At 36.0% G+C, this 14,651-nt stretch overlaps 1 protein-coding gene across 1 annotated transcript; it reads left to right on the forward strand.

Annotated features, from left to right (window-relative positions):
* The first annotated feature begins 9,566 nt into the window (after positions 1-9,566).
* On the forward strand, positions 9,567-13,391 carry beta4GalT7 (beta-1,4-galactosyltransferase 7). The gene is made up of 3 exons (XM_074107243.1): positions 9,567-9,798; positions 9,872-10,421; positions 11,629-13,391. The coding sequence occupies exons 1-3, from the start codon at positions 9,681-9,683 to the stop codon at positions 11,882-11,884; spliced, it is 924 nt and encodes a 307-aa protein (XP_073963344.1). The 5' UTR covers positions 9,567-9,680; the 3' UTR covers positions 11,885-13,391.
* Positions 13,392-14,651: the final 1,260 nt, after the last annotated feature.

Genomic DNA, 14,651 nt, shown 5'->3' on the forward strand with positions numbered 1-14,651 from the left:
TGTACCTATAAGAGATCAGTTTAGAATCAAATAAGTTTTTGTGAAAAAAAAATGTAACAGATTTTTTTTAATGCTGATTTGGCACTTGCTTTTTCATCACATCAATACCAAATTTCAGATCAATTGGTCAAATGCATTGAAAGGTAGGTACTAGATTTGTGTTAGGATTACAGGATTAGATTTGCATGAAAGACATGGCACTAAGTATTAAGGATTTATTGATTCACATGAAAAATAGCATTAGTCATTAGAGAGAGAATAGAAAGTTCAAAAGGCGCCAAAAATGACAAGTAAAGGGTGCGTTTTCTATTACAAACTAAAAGTATTAAAAGTGTGTTTTTATTGTACATCTCGAAAACTTGACCTACAGAAGACAAACAGGGAGGCTAAATATTATGTAAAAGCTTTTTATAAAACAACTCTAAGTAAGGAACAGCAGTAAGTTATTTTTAAATCTGTAAATGTATTAATGGCATATACAATCAACTTTTTTGCCAGTAACAGCCATGAAACAAGAACTTAATGCGCTAGCAGCGACCCGCGACTTCGTTCGCGCTTTACGCCACCCCCGGAGTAGTAATGAACTCAGAAACATACATTACGGACAAACAGCAGGGAATTAATAGCTCTAGAGCTGGGAAAATATCGATATCGATGATTCAGTCGATGAGGCAAGCTTTTATTTAGGTTAATGTAGCTAATAAAATATTTTCTTTCCTTCTTTTCTAGCATTCTAGGATCTGTTAGTATGTATATTTATATTTATTTATAACATTCAAGCAGCTATCATTACAGGATTACCTTAAGCAATAGCGCGTACTCTATAATATGTATTTTTATATACCTAGTAAAACCAGTAACATTACATTATATGTCAATTGAAAAAAAACAGGTTAAATATTTAAATAACAATTTATTTAAAAAACAAAAAAGATTTATTTTATTTTATTTCATTATTGTTTCTATTTTTCAATCAATTTTAAATGAAAGTAAAAAAAGTATTCTAAATTCTATTATTTCATTTTAAAACAAATTGCAACCACATAAAGTTAACACTAAAATGTTTTTCTTTACCGCAATTTCATGGTTACCTAATTTAAAATAAAATTCACACAAATTCCGGAAAACTTAGAGATGTTAGCTCGGGTTTGAACCCACGTTCCTCTGCTTTAAAACCACTTAGCTACCTACCACCTTAATTTATATGAGCCTATTAAAAAATTTATCGATAATTCCATCGACACTAACGCTCCCCACTAGCGGAATCAATCATAAAAGTGTCGCGAAACAATGGCTGCGGGTGGGCGACGCGGGCGGTCCGATTCCGGGCTAATTAATTAACTATCGATATGGGTATCGATATTGGTACGTCACTATAATCATTAAGGGGCCTTCAGATTGACGTTGCTCCTTTATAAGGCAAAGGATTCATTCTGGCGTTCTGATTTACGCTTAATTAATTAAATTTTAATTTGGGATGACGCTATTTAAGTCTGTATAATTGAAATATTTAATGGTACCCATTTTAGAACGATGTCACACTTAATGTCGCAATGATTTTCCTTGTCGAGCATTGTGAATGTGATGATAACCTTTATTTTGAAATTCTACTGATGAAGATACTGATCTTCTGAAGAAGAGGAGGTGATAGTTCCGGACACCAGAACAAAATAATTTTGTGAGAAGGAGGAGGGTGGAGCCTAGAAAAACACTAGTGTTTTCGTACATTGAATTCACAGGCGTGTTAAATATAAAATTTGTATGAAAAAACTTACAATGGTATTTAGGTAATCAAAGTATGATAAATACCATTGTAAGTTGTAACAGCAGATTTTAGAGTTAGAAATATTTCGGATTAGGTACCTACATTTCTCGTGATAAATTTGTCTGCTACTATTTAGAATGAACTGTAGCGTGGTTGAACCTTAATTACAGACAAATAACAGCAACTCTAACTCTCAACTCACTAAATAACCTTAAATTATCTTTAAAAAAACGCGGTCAAACGCCTTATCTTTGCCACTAGGGGCGCAGACATCATTAACCTTTGTCCGCCGTAATTACTGGCAACACCACGCGAGGCACAAAGGCTTCGCGACTCGTGCCGAAACGTGATTAGAAAAAAAATTAGCATAGACAAAACTAGTGATGGGCGTGTCGATACACAAAAACGTTTAGAGCTTTTATGTAAAAAATAATAATTTAAATTTAAAACAGACTTTTTGGTGACTGCGTTTTATTATTGCGTTATAATCGGATTTACTTACATGCACATAGTTACCAAATGCGGAATTACTTTCGAATCTGTAATTTTCACTTAAGGTAGCCGTCACGTCGTATAAGGAAGTTAAGGAGGCAGCTTTGAGTAAGAGAGAAGTGGAGAGTCATTCATCGGCTACAACGATAAGAGTGTAACTCTCAAAAAAGAAGAAGAGAATCTTTCACTTCCATTTAAGGGTTCCAAAGTTTAATAGAAAGTACGAAACCTTACAGTTTCTGTTAGTGGCTTAGCTCTCAGAGTCTTAAGCAGCGTTTCCGCCAATGATGTGCGAGGATGTGTGGCGAGAGATGTGTTTTTCATTAACCAATAGAAACGCTTCATTTACACATCCTTGCACAGCACATCTCTGGTGGAAACGCTGCTTTAGCAGTAGAAAGCTGTAATTTGTAGGTAGCTGTAACATCTATAATGTTTGACATCAGGTAGCATGGTGAACGGTTATGTTGCTCTGATGAAGAACTCTGGTTGAGTTTGAAACGGTCAATGTAGTGTGGTGGCGGTGATAGTTGGATTAATGGGATATAAGCATTCTTGCAGTATGGTGGTGGAGGAGCTACATGAATACACATTTGTTACGTAGACACAGCTACTTAACGTAGGATCGCGGGTGAGCAAAGTAAATTTTGTTTTTGATGAGTATTTCGCAAAAAGTTGTCCCGTCATGAAATTGGCAAGAAATCACTACATAAACTACATAAAACATAACGTCAGGAAATCTTGTGAGGAAAAAATCGTAATTTTGTAACTACTTACATCAAAATTTTCTATTGGATCCAACAACAAAGATTATCTGAGTTTTTATCACTTTTACCATATTTAAAAACAATATTAAGTACTTATTTTTGTGGTGAAATAGCGTCAGGATTTTTTTTAATAAGTGGACAACTTAAAAATTGAAAAATGGACAACTTTTTAAGAAATAGTCTTATAGTTCACTGGTATTAGACCTCCCAGAGTAACACTATGATTAAATAAATTATGCGTTCCAAATAGCATTAGGATTGGACCTGCTGACAACTTCGCTCGTTCTTCTCAAATATTGCCAATTTGTCAAAATATTCCGTCAGTTAATGCGATGCCAATAGTTCATTAGAACCGTGTAAATATAATTGGCTAACATTTAAAAACTTCCGCAATAAAACAGTTCACATGCTAAAACTAAATTAAATTTAACGATATTATCGTAATTTTACAGCGGTTTAAATTGCTAAGTGGTAAAATGTAAATTATACCTGTTTTACATATATAGATACATACTTAAACAGTTCTTACAGGTATGCTTAGCTTCACGTCGTCTCATATTAAGTATACATTAAAAGACCCAACCGTTAATATACAGGTAAATATCCCGATAATAACGAATACTCGTTAAAAATGGAGACCGCGGGCGATTCATAAATAACTAACATCCCTTGACATGTTCCTGTTTGTTAACTCCGAGCTCCGAACCCACAATTACAGTTGGAAAAATAAACATACAAAATGCCAGGGCACGGGGTCTAACTCCATTCTTAATTACTTATAACTAAGACGTAACTCAACGCTGAAAGTACGTATTTAGTGAACTTATCTGGAAACCATAGACGTTGATGTATTGCCGGGTGAAACGGAACGCATTTGTTTTTTTTTTAGCCGCTGGCTCCTCGGCCGTTCAGCCAAACCTTGTAATTACGGGATTATAAAAAGTTTAGTTAATTAATTGTGTTGCATTGTGCCTTGGTGTGTGTAAATTGATATTTATTGTTGACATACGGTGCCGTGAGCGGCGCTCGTATTTAATTGTTGTTAATTTTTATTCATTGCGTTTTTAAGTTCCATAAACGTGATTTAGTAATTTGGATTTTGTTGCAATTAACATTGCTGGCTAATTATTAGCTTTCATATGTTTCTGCGCTAGTACAAGTAGCACAGAATAAGTAGAATTTGCAATTAGCGCACCCCGTAAGGGATAGAAATAGAAATCAGTGGCGTGGCGCCATAACTACTCGATTTCCATCAATAATATGGACATGACTCCAAATAGTAATTGATTTCTATCTTGCAATTTAATTTGTATGTATACTTCGCTAGACTTCTTATTTTGTAGATTTATAAAAGTAAATAAAAAGTAATATTTCTAAATTTTCTGTGGTAAGTAAGTAGTTTATTATTCCTTTTCACATCCAAAATATTTTTTAACATAAACTTCAAACACTTTCCTTCGGGATTTCTGAAAGGAGGCCTGTGCCCAGCAGTGGGATGTATATAGGCCGGAATGATGATTAATTAATTCATCAATTATTAATCTTTGAAGTCCATACAAAAAGTTAAATGATTCTTTTGATTTATCATTTTACTTTTTGTAATAATTTTTCCTGTAACCATCATTTTATGTATGTTTAGGCTGGAATGATGATTAATTAAATCAATTAATCTTTGAAGTCCATACAAAAAGTTTACGCATACTCATCATGTGTATTCTTTATGCGGATTAATAATTATGCGAAATTACGTTATGTAAATTTCAATTAGGAACATTAATTTTATGCGAATGAATATAAACCCTAATTATTTACGTATCGTCAGTGATAACAAGTGTGGGGTGGTTTGAGTAGGTATGGCAAAGGCTGTGTACCTACACTAACTGTGACATGTTGCATCCGAAGACATACTAGGTAGCTAACTAATTCATACTTCTCAATCTCCGGGTTTTCTAAACAAAATGTTTAACGCCACCGATAACCAACAAATAATGAAAATAAGTAAGTATATCCAGATAAAGTTCCGCGTGACGTTCACGCCGTGCGTGCGACACTTTTTCGACGAACTCTGACAAGCGTCATGTCATTTTTTTGTTTGATTGACAAAAGAAAAAATATGTCGAATATTTTTTGACATTCTAACTGATGGACTAAATAGAATATATTTTTTTACTCTGAAAATTAGATACCTAACCTACCCAATTGCCATTTTGTCGACAGTCTCTCTACCTTATTAATATCGATACCAACCGCTTGATAAAAAGAAAGGGTTTCCTCATTAAATTGGCTCATCACGTCATGGCCGGTTACAGACACTGTAGAAACAGAGTGTAGTGTAAATTTTTTTGATGCTAAAAATACAGTAAGTAGGTAGCTGCCGTGGGCAAAATGGCAACTCCTCTTGCGGCCCGTATCAATAACAAACTGCATAATATTGAACACTGGCGCGAACGCCTTGTATTTGAATGCCAATATACGTACCTACTAAATTTTAAGTTAATCGATCAAAATAGTTAAGTTCTTGCATGATTTGAGGACAATGTAGATAGTGTCTCTGGACAAAGATAAATAAAACGTGTTGTTTAGGGTATTTCTAACCTATGTTACAAAGCCTCATAGCAAACGCCACAGTATTAGCGGAGTAATGACTGTTTTACGATTTAATACTTCGGAGCGTAACCTACATTAATTTTATTTTGAAAATATTCTTTTCATATTCATTCAAATTATTTACAATACAATATTAGAACATGGGAAATGATAACGAACTATTTGGGATTTCGCTAATTGTACAGAGAGTGGAGAGACGTTGTATACCCATACACATTGCAAGTAAATATACAATCTTTTTAAACCTACCCACATAAATTGACCCTTAACTTACCTACTAGCCTGTTGCCCGCGACTCCGTCCGCGTAGAATTCGTTTATCGCTACCCCGCGGGAACTATGCAATTTCCCGGGATAAAAACGGGACTCAAACTATCTGTGTACCGAATTTCATCTAAATCGGTTCAGCGGTTTAAACGTGATGAGGTAACAAACAAACAAACGGACATAAAAGCTTTCGCATTTATAAATATTAGTGGGATAGTGGGATAAGCGTAAATTACGCAGTGTGTACCAAATAAATGAACTCCCTCATTAACAATTCCACTCGCGACAATTAAATACAAAACTAAACCGAAATAATTACGCAACAAAAACAATGGCCGCTAACTGACCTGCCGTAGTGTTGCCAAGTTCGCTATTTAAGAGTAAATTACATATTTTTGGATCAATTTAGACCTAAAAGTAAAACGGTCTGGACCGTATATGATTTTGACAGCTTTATCTGTACAGTTTAACTTGCGTCTCGTGATTGATTAATTCTGAAATTTGGTGGTGGATCATAACACAATATAAAACTCCTTGAAAGACATTTTGAAATATATTTTTTTCATAAAACTTATTAATTATTCTTTAACATTATCCGTGCAGTGTTACGTGCTGTCGTTTACGAGTTAACATAGAAATTAATTAAAGATGTATCATGCAGACACTTTTCTCCCTATCTATCGCAACGGAGCAAGGTGAAGAAATGCATGCACAACTACCTACCAACCCAAATCATTGATGAATCAGTACTTATGAAGTTTATTATTTTATACATTTAGACAGGTTACACTTTACGGGTTAAAAAATCTAAACATGCTTTGAAAAAAAATAACAGTCACTTTTTTTCTTTAACTGGGCAACACTGACCTAACCTCCGTAGCGTGCCGGGCAGCCATTTTGGAGCGTTTAATTAGCTATTCAAACAAATTTAGCTAATGACATGGGTCGACTCGATCACGAAGTAATTAATGTCTTCCTAGCCATATATTCGCTGGTCGAAACCTTGGTGATTATTTAACCTGTGACGCAAGGTCTAATGGGGTATTTTTCCCGCCATTTTTATTGAAGTTAGTGATGTGCGGGTTTTTTCATCGATAGATATAAGTGCTAAAAACCGGCCAAGAGCATGTCGGACACGCCCAAAATAGGGTTCCGTAGCCATTACGAAAAAATTAAGCAATATTTTTCTAAGGATTTCGTATTTTATACGGAATCTTCCAAGTTTAGGTATATTTAATACCTTAGGCTGCTATTTACTCATAAACTACTAATAATTCTCAAGCAAACTTAGCCGTTATAGTTTTCCTTGAAAGTTTGATATAAGTTACTACCATCCTGATTTTTTTCAAATTTTTCCACCCACCGGTTTAGATTTTAGAGGGGGGGACGCTCGATTTTAATGAAAATTTGCACTTTAAAGTTGAATATTTCGCAAACAGATCACTGAATCGAAAAATCGTCTTAGCAACCCCGTAATGGTTTAAAAGACCTATCCAACGATACCCCACACTATAGGGTTGGATGAGAAAAAAAAATCACCTCCACTTTACGTCTATGGGAGGCACCCTAAAATTTTTTTTTTAATTTTTAATTGTACCATTTTGTCGGCATAGTTTACTTATATATCTGTGCAAAATTACAGCTTTCTAGCATTGATAGTCCCTGAGCAAAGCCGCGGACGGACGGACAGACAGACAGACAGACAGACAGACATGGCGAAACTATAAGGGTTCCGTTTTTGCCATTTTGGCTCCGGAACCCTAAAAAAGGGACGGTCGTGACTCGTGAGCGCAACAGAACAAACCGAGACTATGGCTTTATAAATTTTTGCGTGTTACCTTCATTAAGAAAATGGCCAAGTCAGATAGTGAGACTCGCACACCAAGGGTTTCGTACTACAAATAATCCTTAATTATTTTTATTATTTGTAGGTTTCGTACAGTACAAATTTGTAGCAGTTAAGTGCTATTGTCTCCCTATACTTATATACTGTAGTCTTTGGTGCTATGCTTTGACCGGGAACTTCACTTGATTGTAAAAAAAATATACTTATCAATAGTGTTCTATTTTTGCTAAATTATGATGTCCCAGCCTTTTATACGCCCCACTGCTGGGCACAGGCCTCCTCCTCAGACGGCTTGGGCCGTAGTTCCCACGCGCCAACATTGAATTGCTTCGCAGGTTTGTGCCGGTTTCCTCACGATGTTTTTTACACCGTAAAGCTCATGGTAAATTTCAGATGTAACTTCGCACATGAATTTAGAAAAACTCAGAGGTGCGAGCCGGGGTTTGAACCCCCGAACCCCTGCTTGAAAGGCCATAAGGGCCTTAAAAACTAAAAACCACGAACAAACAGCGACATTCATGGCATACATACGGAAAATAAAAAACATTAAATTTAAAAAATCAAAAAACCTAACTGCCTTAAAAACTTAAAGGAAGAAAATAAGTCTAGTGGTCTAGAACTCTGTCAAGAAGCTCAAGCAAGCAAGGCAAGTTAAGGGTTTTTTGAAATTTTAAATTTAATGTTTTTTTATTTTATATTTTTTGATATTTCTGTGAAAATAGTAGATTAAGGGGCTGTTTCAGCATCCATTGATTAGTGTTAACTGACGGTTAAGTGTGATGCCGTCTCTATTTGTTTTGTTCGAATAGAAGGAGACGGCATCACACCTAACCGCCAGTTAACACTAATCAAAGGATGGTGAAACAGCCCCTAAAAGTATTATACCTAACCCATATATTTAGAATGGGCCTATTATTAGCTTTCATTTGATTCCCATATTGTTACAATACAATTTTTTTTATTCCTTCGCCTTTTTTTTTCGCAGACGCCATATTGAAATATTATATACCCTATGTCACTCCGACAGCTATGTTACAATCCGTCCAGCCGTTTAGGCTGCAGCGAGGACCTAAGTAATGGGCATACATACCCACATACTTATATACGCTCGAAAAACATAACCCTTCTTCAGGCAATCAGGTAAAAAGTAAAGTTTTGTAAGATAGCCATTACGTTTTTTACCACAATACATTCATTAGATTCTGGTCAAAATTATCGAAGTGCCTATGATACAATTTTATTAAATATTTAAAGTTTATTGCACGTACAAGTGGAGGATATTTTTACCCGACTGACCGAAGGAGGGTTAATTTCCTTTGTATGTGCCGGTTGTTTTTCAATTATTAGTACAGGTGGTGCCATCTGTTGTCGTTTTTACCAATCAAAGGTTCAATCATCTGTTTAACCTATTATAATAATTTATATCAAACTGAAAATCTTTTTGTACGCCCAAATTTTTCTAAAACGATATTACAAAGATTACGATAAGCTTCTTATCTTAAATTACAGTATTTGGTACTTAATCAGGATCATGCATTTTGCAAGCAGTCTTCATAAACACAAGAGCTAACGTCATCTGTGATGTAGAGGCGTTTTTAGAAAACCGTAAGGAACAAGCATGTAACTTTAACATTCTTTCCTTTTGTACTTGTTTCTTTTCCATATTATTTCTACTTAGCCATGCTTTTTGTATGTATTTATACAAATAATTAAAACAAAGTTAAAATAAAAACAAGTACAGTTTAAAATTTAAAATTTTAAGGATTATTTTTGACAGTTGTTATCAATTCACAAACACGCTTTTATTTGCTTACTAAAAAACATCAATGGGTACTTCAATTTCTATTACAATAAATTCAATTATTATATGTTTTAAATGAAACTATAACAATTTTACGACATTATGCTGATTAAGCCGTCACTCTAACTACTAGTCAATGTATAAAAGTATTAGTTTAATGGGTTATCGCATAAGTGGCTCAAAATGTCTTATTATATCTTTGGGACTAACCTTCATCATGGGATGTTATTTAGCTTCAATACCGATTCAAAGCGGTAAGTAAATACATTATTAATGTGATCTTATATTATTTTCTGAATCATAAAAACCTACGATTTTGTTCCACAGATCGCCCGGCGTTACCTAAACCAATAAAAAAACATATCACAAATTTGACTCCTAAGAAGAGATTAGCTATAATAGTACCATTTAGAGATCGTTTTGAGGAGCTCCTAGAGTTTGTTCCCCATATGCACACCTTTTTGAACAAACAGGGGATACCGTTTCACATATTTGTTATCCAGCAGAAAGATAGCAATCGTTTCAACCGGGCATCGTTAATAAATGTCGGTTTTTTACAAACAAAAGACAGTTATGACTACATAGCGATGCACGATGTTGACTTACTGCCAATGAACGACAACTTGAAGTATGCATATCCTGAATCGAACCCAGTTCACATATCGTCTCCACAGACACATCCAAATTATCATTATGCTACTTTTATCGGAGGGATATTGTTGATTAAGAACGAACACTATGAGCTGGTGAAAGGAATGTCGAATAACTATTGGGGCTGGGGCTTGGAAGATGACGAGTTTTATGTGAGACTGAAAGATGCAGGCCTGCAGGTCCAGAGACCCTCCGGCATCACAACAGGCATAGAAGATACTTTTAAGTATGTACACTTAATTATTTATTTTAATTTCTTGATCATAAAGATAGCCCTCCTACGGGCGATTGGGTGAAAAAAATATACTCTGAGCATCATCCTCTTAACAATAATTTTCTGAGAGGGTAATAATGAAAGCAAAACACTGAATATTGATCCTTTTTCAAAATGCACTCAAACCAAAGAAGTACAGTCTTTTATTTATTTTTATTGAATTATGAATTATTGTGTTAAAATTTTCCAGCATTGCCCATCCCTGGACCATTCCTTTGATCTCCTAACACCTGTTTGTAGTCCTGTAAGTCCAATCCACATGTACAAGTCCTTTAGACATTTAATAATTAAATAGCAATTTTATGTAGTTATAATTTCTTGACATCGGGAGAGTTGCGGGCAGTAACTGGATGCAGATGGCTCAGAATAGAGCGACATGGAGAAAGGTGAAGAAGGCCTACACCAAATTGGTTGAGAGGCTTGAGATGATGATATGATATAATTTCTTGGGGATAACTAACACCCTAATTCTAAATTAGAGATGCAACGGATATCCTGCCAGTATCCGGTAGCCGGCCTGTCCGGCCACTATTTTACTATTCGGCCGAATACCGGATAGTTGCGTACTATCCGGCTGGATACCGGATAGTATAAAACTTATAGTTATGATTAAAAACTGGTATTTATTTATGGATTAATCACTTATTGACATCACTTTATTATTCTAAGGGGCTGTTTTACCTTACCACCCATTGATTAATTTTAGCTGACGGATAAATGAAACAGAAAAATCAGAAAAAAACAGAAACAACATCATATTTATCTGTCAGTTAAAATTAATCAATGGGTGGTGAAACAGCCCCTAAGTTAATTAATTATACTCTACAAGTTGCAACCTGCACGGAGTGTCATGCACATGTTCGAATTTGCTTAATTTAATTGTACGTAAAACTAGGCCGAATATCTGGCGGCCGGATATCCCGCTATCCGGCCAACGATCCCGCTGAATATCCGGTATCTGGCCAAACCAATCCGTTTCATGTCTAATTTATAATATTAGTGGGATTATTTTTAATTTTTTACCCATCTGCCCCTTGTGCCCATCCCAGAAAAAAATCTTGGATCTGCCCTTGATAGTTTTCTAGAACATAACTCCTATTCCTCTTATCAGGTTGGTTTGCGTGAAAGACCTCTCTTAACTTAACCTAAACTCTTCCAGGCACATCCATGACAAAACCTACCGTCGTCGAGACCACCGCAAATGCTACAACCAACGCGAAGTCACCCGACGACGGGACACGAAGACAGGTCTCCACGACGTGGCGTACAAAGTGTGGAGCCGCCATAACGTGACGGTGGACGGCTTGCCTGTCACCGTCCTGAATGTAGAGCTGATGTGTGATGAAAAGGTGACCCCGTGGTGTCAGTGCCCTGTCCCTGCTCTGAAGAAACCGGAGGCCAAGGTTAAGAGTTAACAATAGGCTAGGCTAGATTATCCTGAAAATATAATAATTATCTCCTGTTTCACCAACAATTGATTAAATTTATTTAACGGATAAATGTGATGCTGTCTCTGTTTGTTTTGTTCGAATAGACGGAGACGGCATCACATTTATCCATCAAATAAAATTAATTAGGGTGGTGAAATAGCCCCTTAGTCTGTCAGTTAGATTTTCAAAAAATATCCAACACTTATTTTGTCAATGAGGGTTTTCCGACAGGCGAAATATCGCTAGATGGCGTTAGTATCGCGAGATCTGTTTGACGTTTCAGTCTTGCTTGCGATTGGCTCGTTTAGTTTTTGACCACACGAGCGCGGGAGACACTCTTTCCCGGCCTAATAATACTGACATGGAAATACCGACCCTGTTTTTCGTGTACCTACACGCCCATAGAAGCTCATGTCAGTTTGTATGGGCGCGTCCACGAAAAACGTGTATAGCCTGTGAAAGTTCCGTGTGATGTCACAAGTTACATACACTTTTTACTAAGTGACGTCACGGGCTCACACTCGAACTTTGACGCGCTACATCTTTGTAATTTTTTGTTGGATCGACAAGAAAAAATACGTATCTAATATTTTCTAATGATGTAATTAACGGACTAAACAGAACATTTTTTTGTACAGTCAAGGGCAAAGATATCGACACGGCCAAAGTTACAAAAATATGTATACACGGCCTTAATGTTAAGTTCATAAAGTCCGTGTATACATATTTTTGCAACTTTACCCAGGATTCTACCCAATTTATATTAGTTTTTAAATAATGTATCACCTACGAATAAATAATAAGTCAGGAATTGCAACTGCGTTATAAAAATGGCCTTCCGTGAACACGCTTACTAGGATGTAGGCGGGGCTTAAAAGCGTGTTCTGCGCGTCATTTGACTGACATCTGACTTTGTATTGCATCACGGGAGCAAACCAATCCGGATTCGCGCTGTCATCGTTCATCCACCATTACCTCTCATATTTCGTTTTCTAGAATTTTTTTACCGTACAACGGCAAAAACTACTAGACACTGGCAAAATTGTCCTCCGATGGACAGAGCCATATTTTTTTAAAGAAACAACAACAAACCAATCCCTGCGTTCTTTCTGAAATTTAACCAATCAACAAGCACATATATTTGCAACCTCGAAAATGATTCGTATTTAAATCATAAGTCGTTTTGGTTAAAGGTATGGCAAATTTATGTGGAATTTGTTCTGAGTTACGCTTCCTTCCTTCCACTTTGCACCGGTCGAAATCAATAATACTTTTTACATTGCTGAAGCGGAGGCTGCTTTCAGTTTGAGTATTTTAAGTTTTTTTAATTAGTGAAAATATTATGTTGTTATATAGAACTGTTTGCCTTTTTTTTAATCGTGCTGGCCAGTAAATTTAATACACTACGGTGATAGAATTAACGCATTCACTGCCACCGACGCATATATGCGTTTTCGGAACTTCACCCAGTGCCGCTGTCATAATAATATTCATACATTCTTGAACGCACATGTGCCGTGGCCGGCGCCCCTAACACCGCTGCGCCCGTGTGCAACGCAACCCTGCACTATAGGTAAAGACGCCTCTGCATCTTGACATGTCGTGTGAAAGTAGTAGTGAATGCGTTAAGATAGTAGTGAATGTCATTGAAGAGTATCTTGACTAAAAAAGGAAAACAGCATATTGAGAATGAAATATTTTACTTGTAAATAAGTATGTATATAATCTAAGTCACAAAATTTTAAATAACTTTAAGCAACGTTTCATCATTCCAAGTTGTCAAGAGGCCTGTTTCACAATAACTTTTAACTCTTAGTTAATATTAGCAGGAGTGCAAAATTAGAACTTCGTATCTTACCATCCCGCTGACGCTAATTTAATACGACAGTGAGAGAGACGATACGATACGAACTTCATTTTTCGAATTTTGTTGTAGCCCCCTAACTCAATTTCGAACTCTCTTTTTCGAAGACATTTTACAGCGAAGTATTTATTACTTTTGGAATTTGTCATGTTTTTACCGAAAGTTTTATTAAAATAACAGGTAACTAGCCTGCGTTTTGTCTATATTAGATGGATTAAGTAGGTACCGAGACTGAAGTTTCCATTGCAACACGTTTAAGCAATATTTAGTCATACTATACCTAAGTTAAAATAATGTAAATTTGTAAATACATTTTACTGACAATAAATATTTAGAAGGAAAATTTACTCTGTCGTTTTATTAAGTGCGATCGTAAGTGCCAAACAGTTATGTTAAAAACCTACAGCCACGAAACTAGATCAAAAAGCTGTATTTTTAATTTAATTGGTAAAGATAACTGTTGTGTTTTGTGTCTTTTTTCTGGGTTCGATTCCCAGTGCTGGTCTCTTTTTCTGTTTTTCTGTGCATCCATGTCTCAGTTTGTATTTTCGATATGGTTTCACGGGATACCCGTAAAAGTAACAAATTTGGAGTTGAAATAAAAAATACAAAAAGACTCCAAAAAACCAATCATAATTTGATTGCTTAGTAGCGACATCTCTTGTCTAGGTGAGCGGTTGGTCCCGAAAGAGTGTGACGTCTGTCGACGCCACATAGATGTCGCTAGTGCTGCTGCTTAAGTAGCAAAGTAGAAATAAGCAACCTGAGATATGTATGCGTAGGAAAAATTCGTGTCTAGGTTCCTGTCCAGCAGTGGTGTAGGGGTTATATAGCACGCAGCACGGAATGCCGAGGACCTGGGTTCGATTCCCAGTGCTGGTCTCTTTT

This window comes from Choristoneura fumiferana, chromosome 25, assembly GCF_025370935.1.
Source record: "Choristoneura fumiferana chromosome 25, NRCan_CFum_1, whole genome shotgun sequence".
Classification (NCBI taxonomy): Eukaryota; Metazoa; Arthropoda; class Insecta; order Lepidoptera; family Tortricidae; genus Choristoneura; species Choristoneura fumiferana.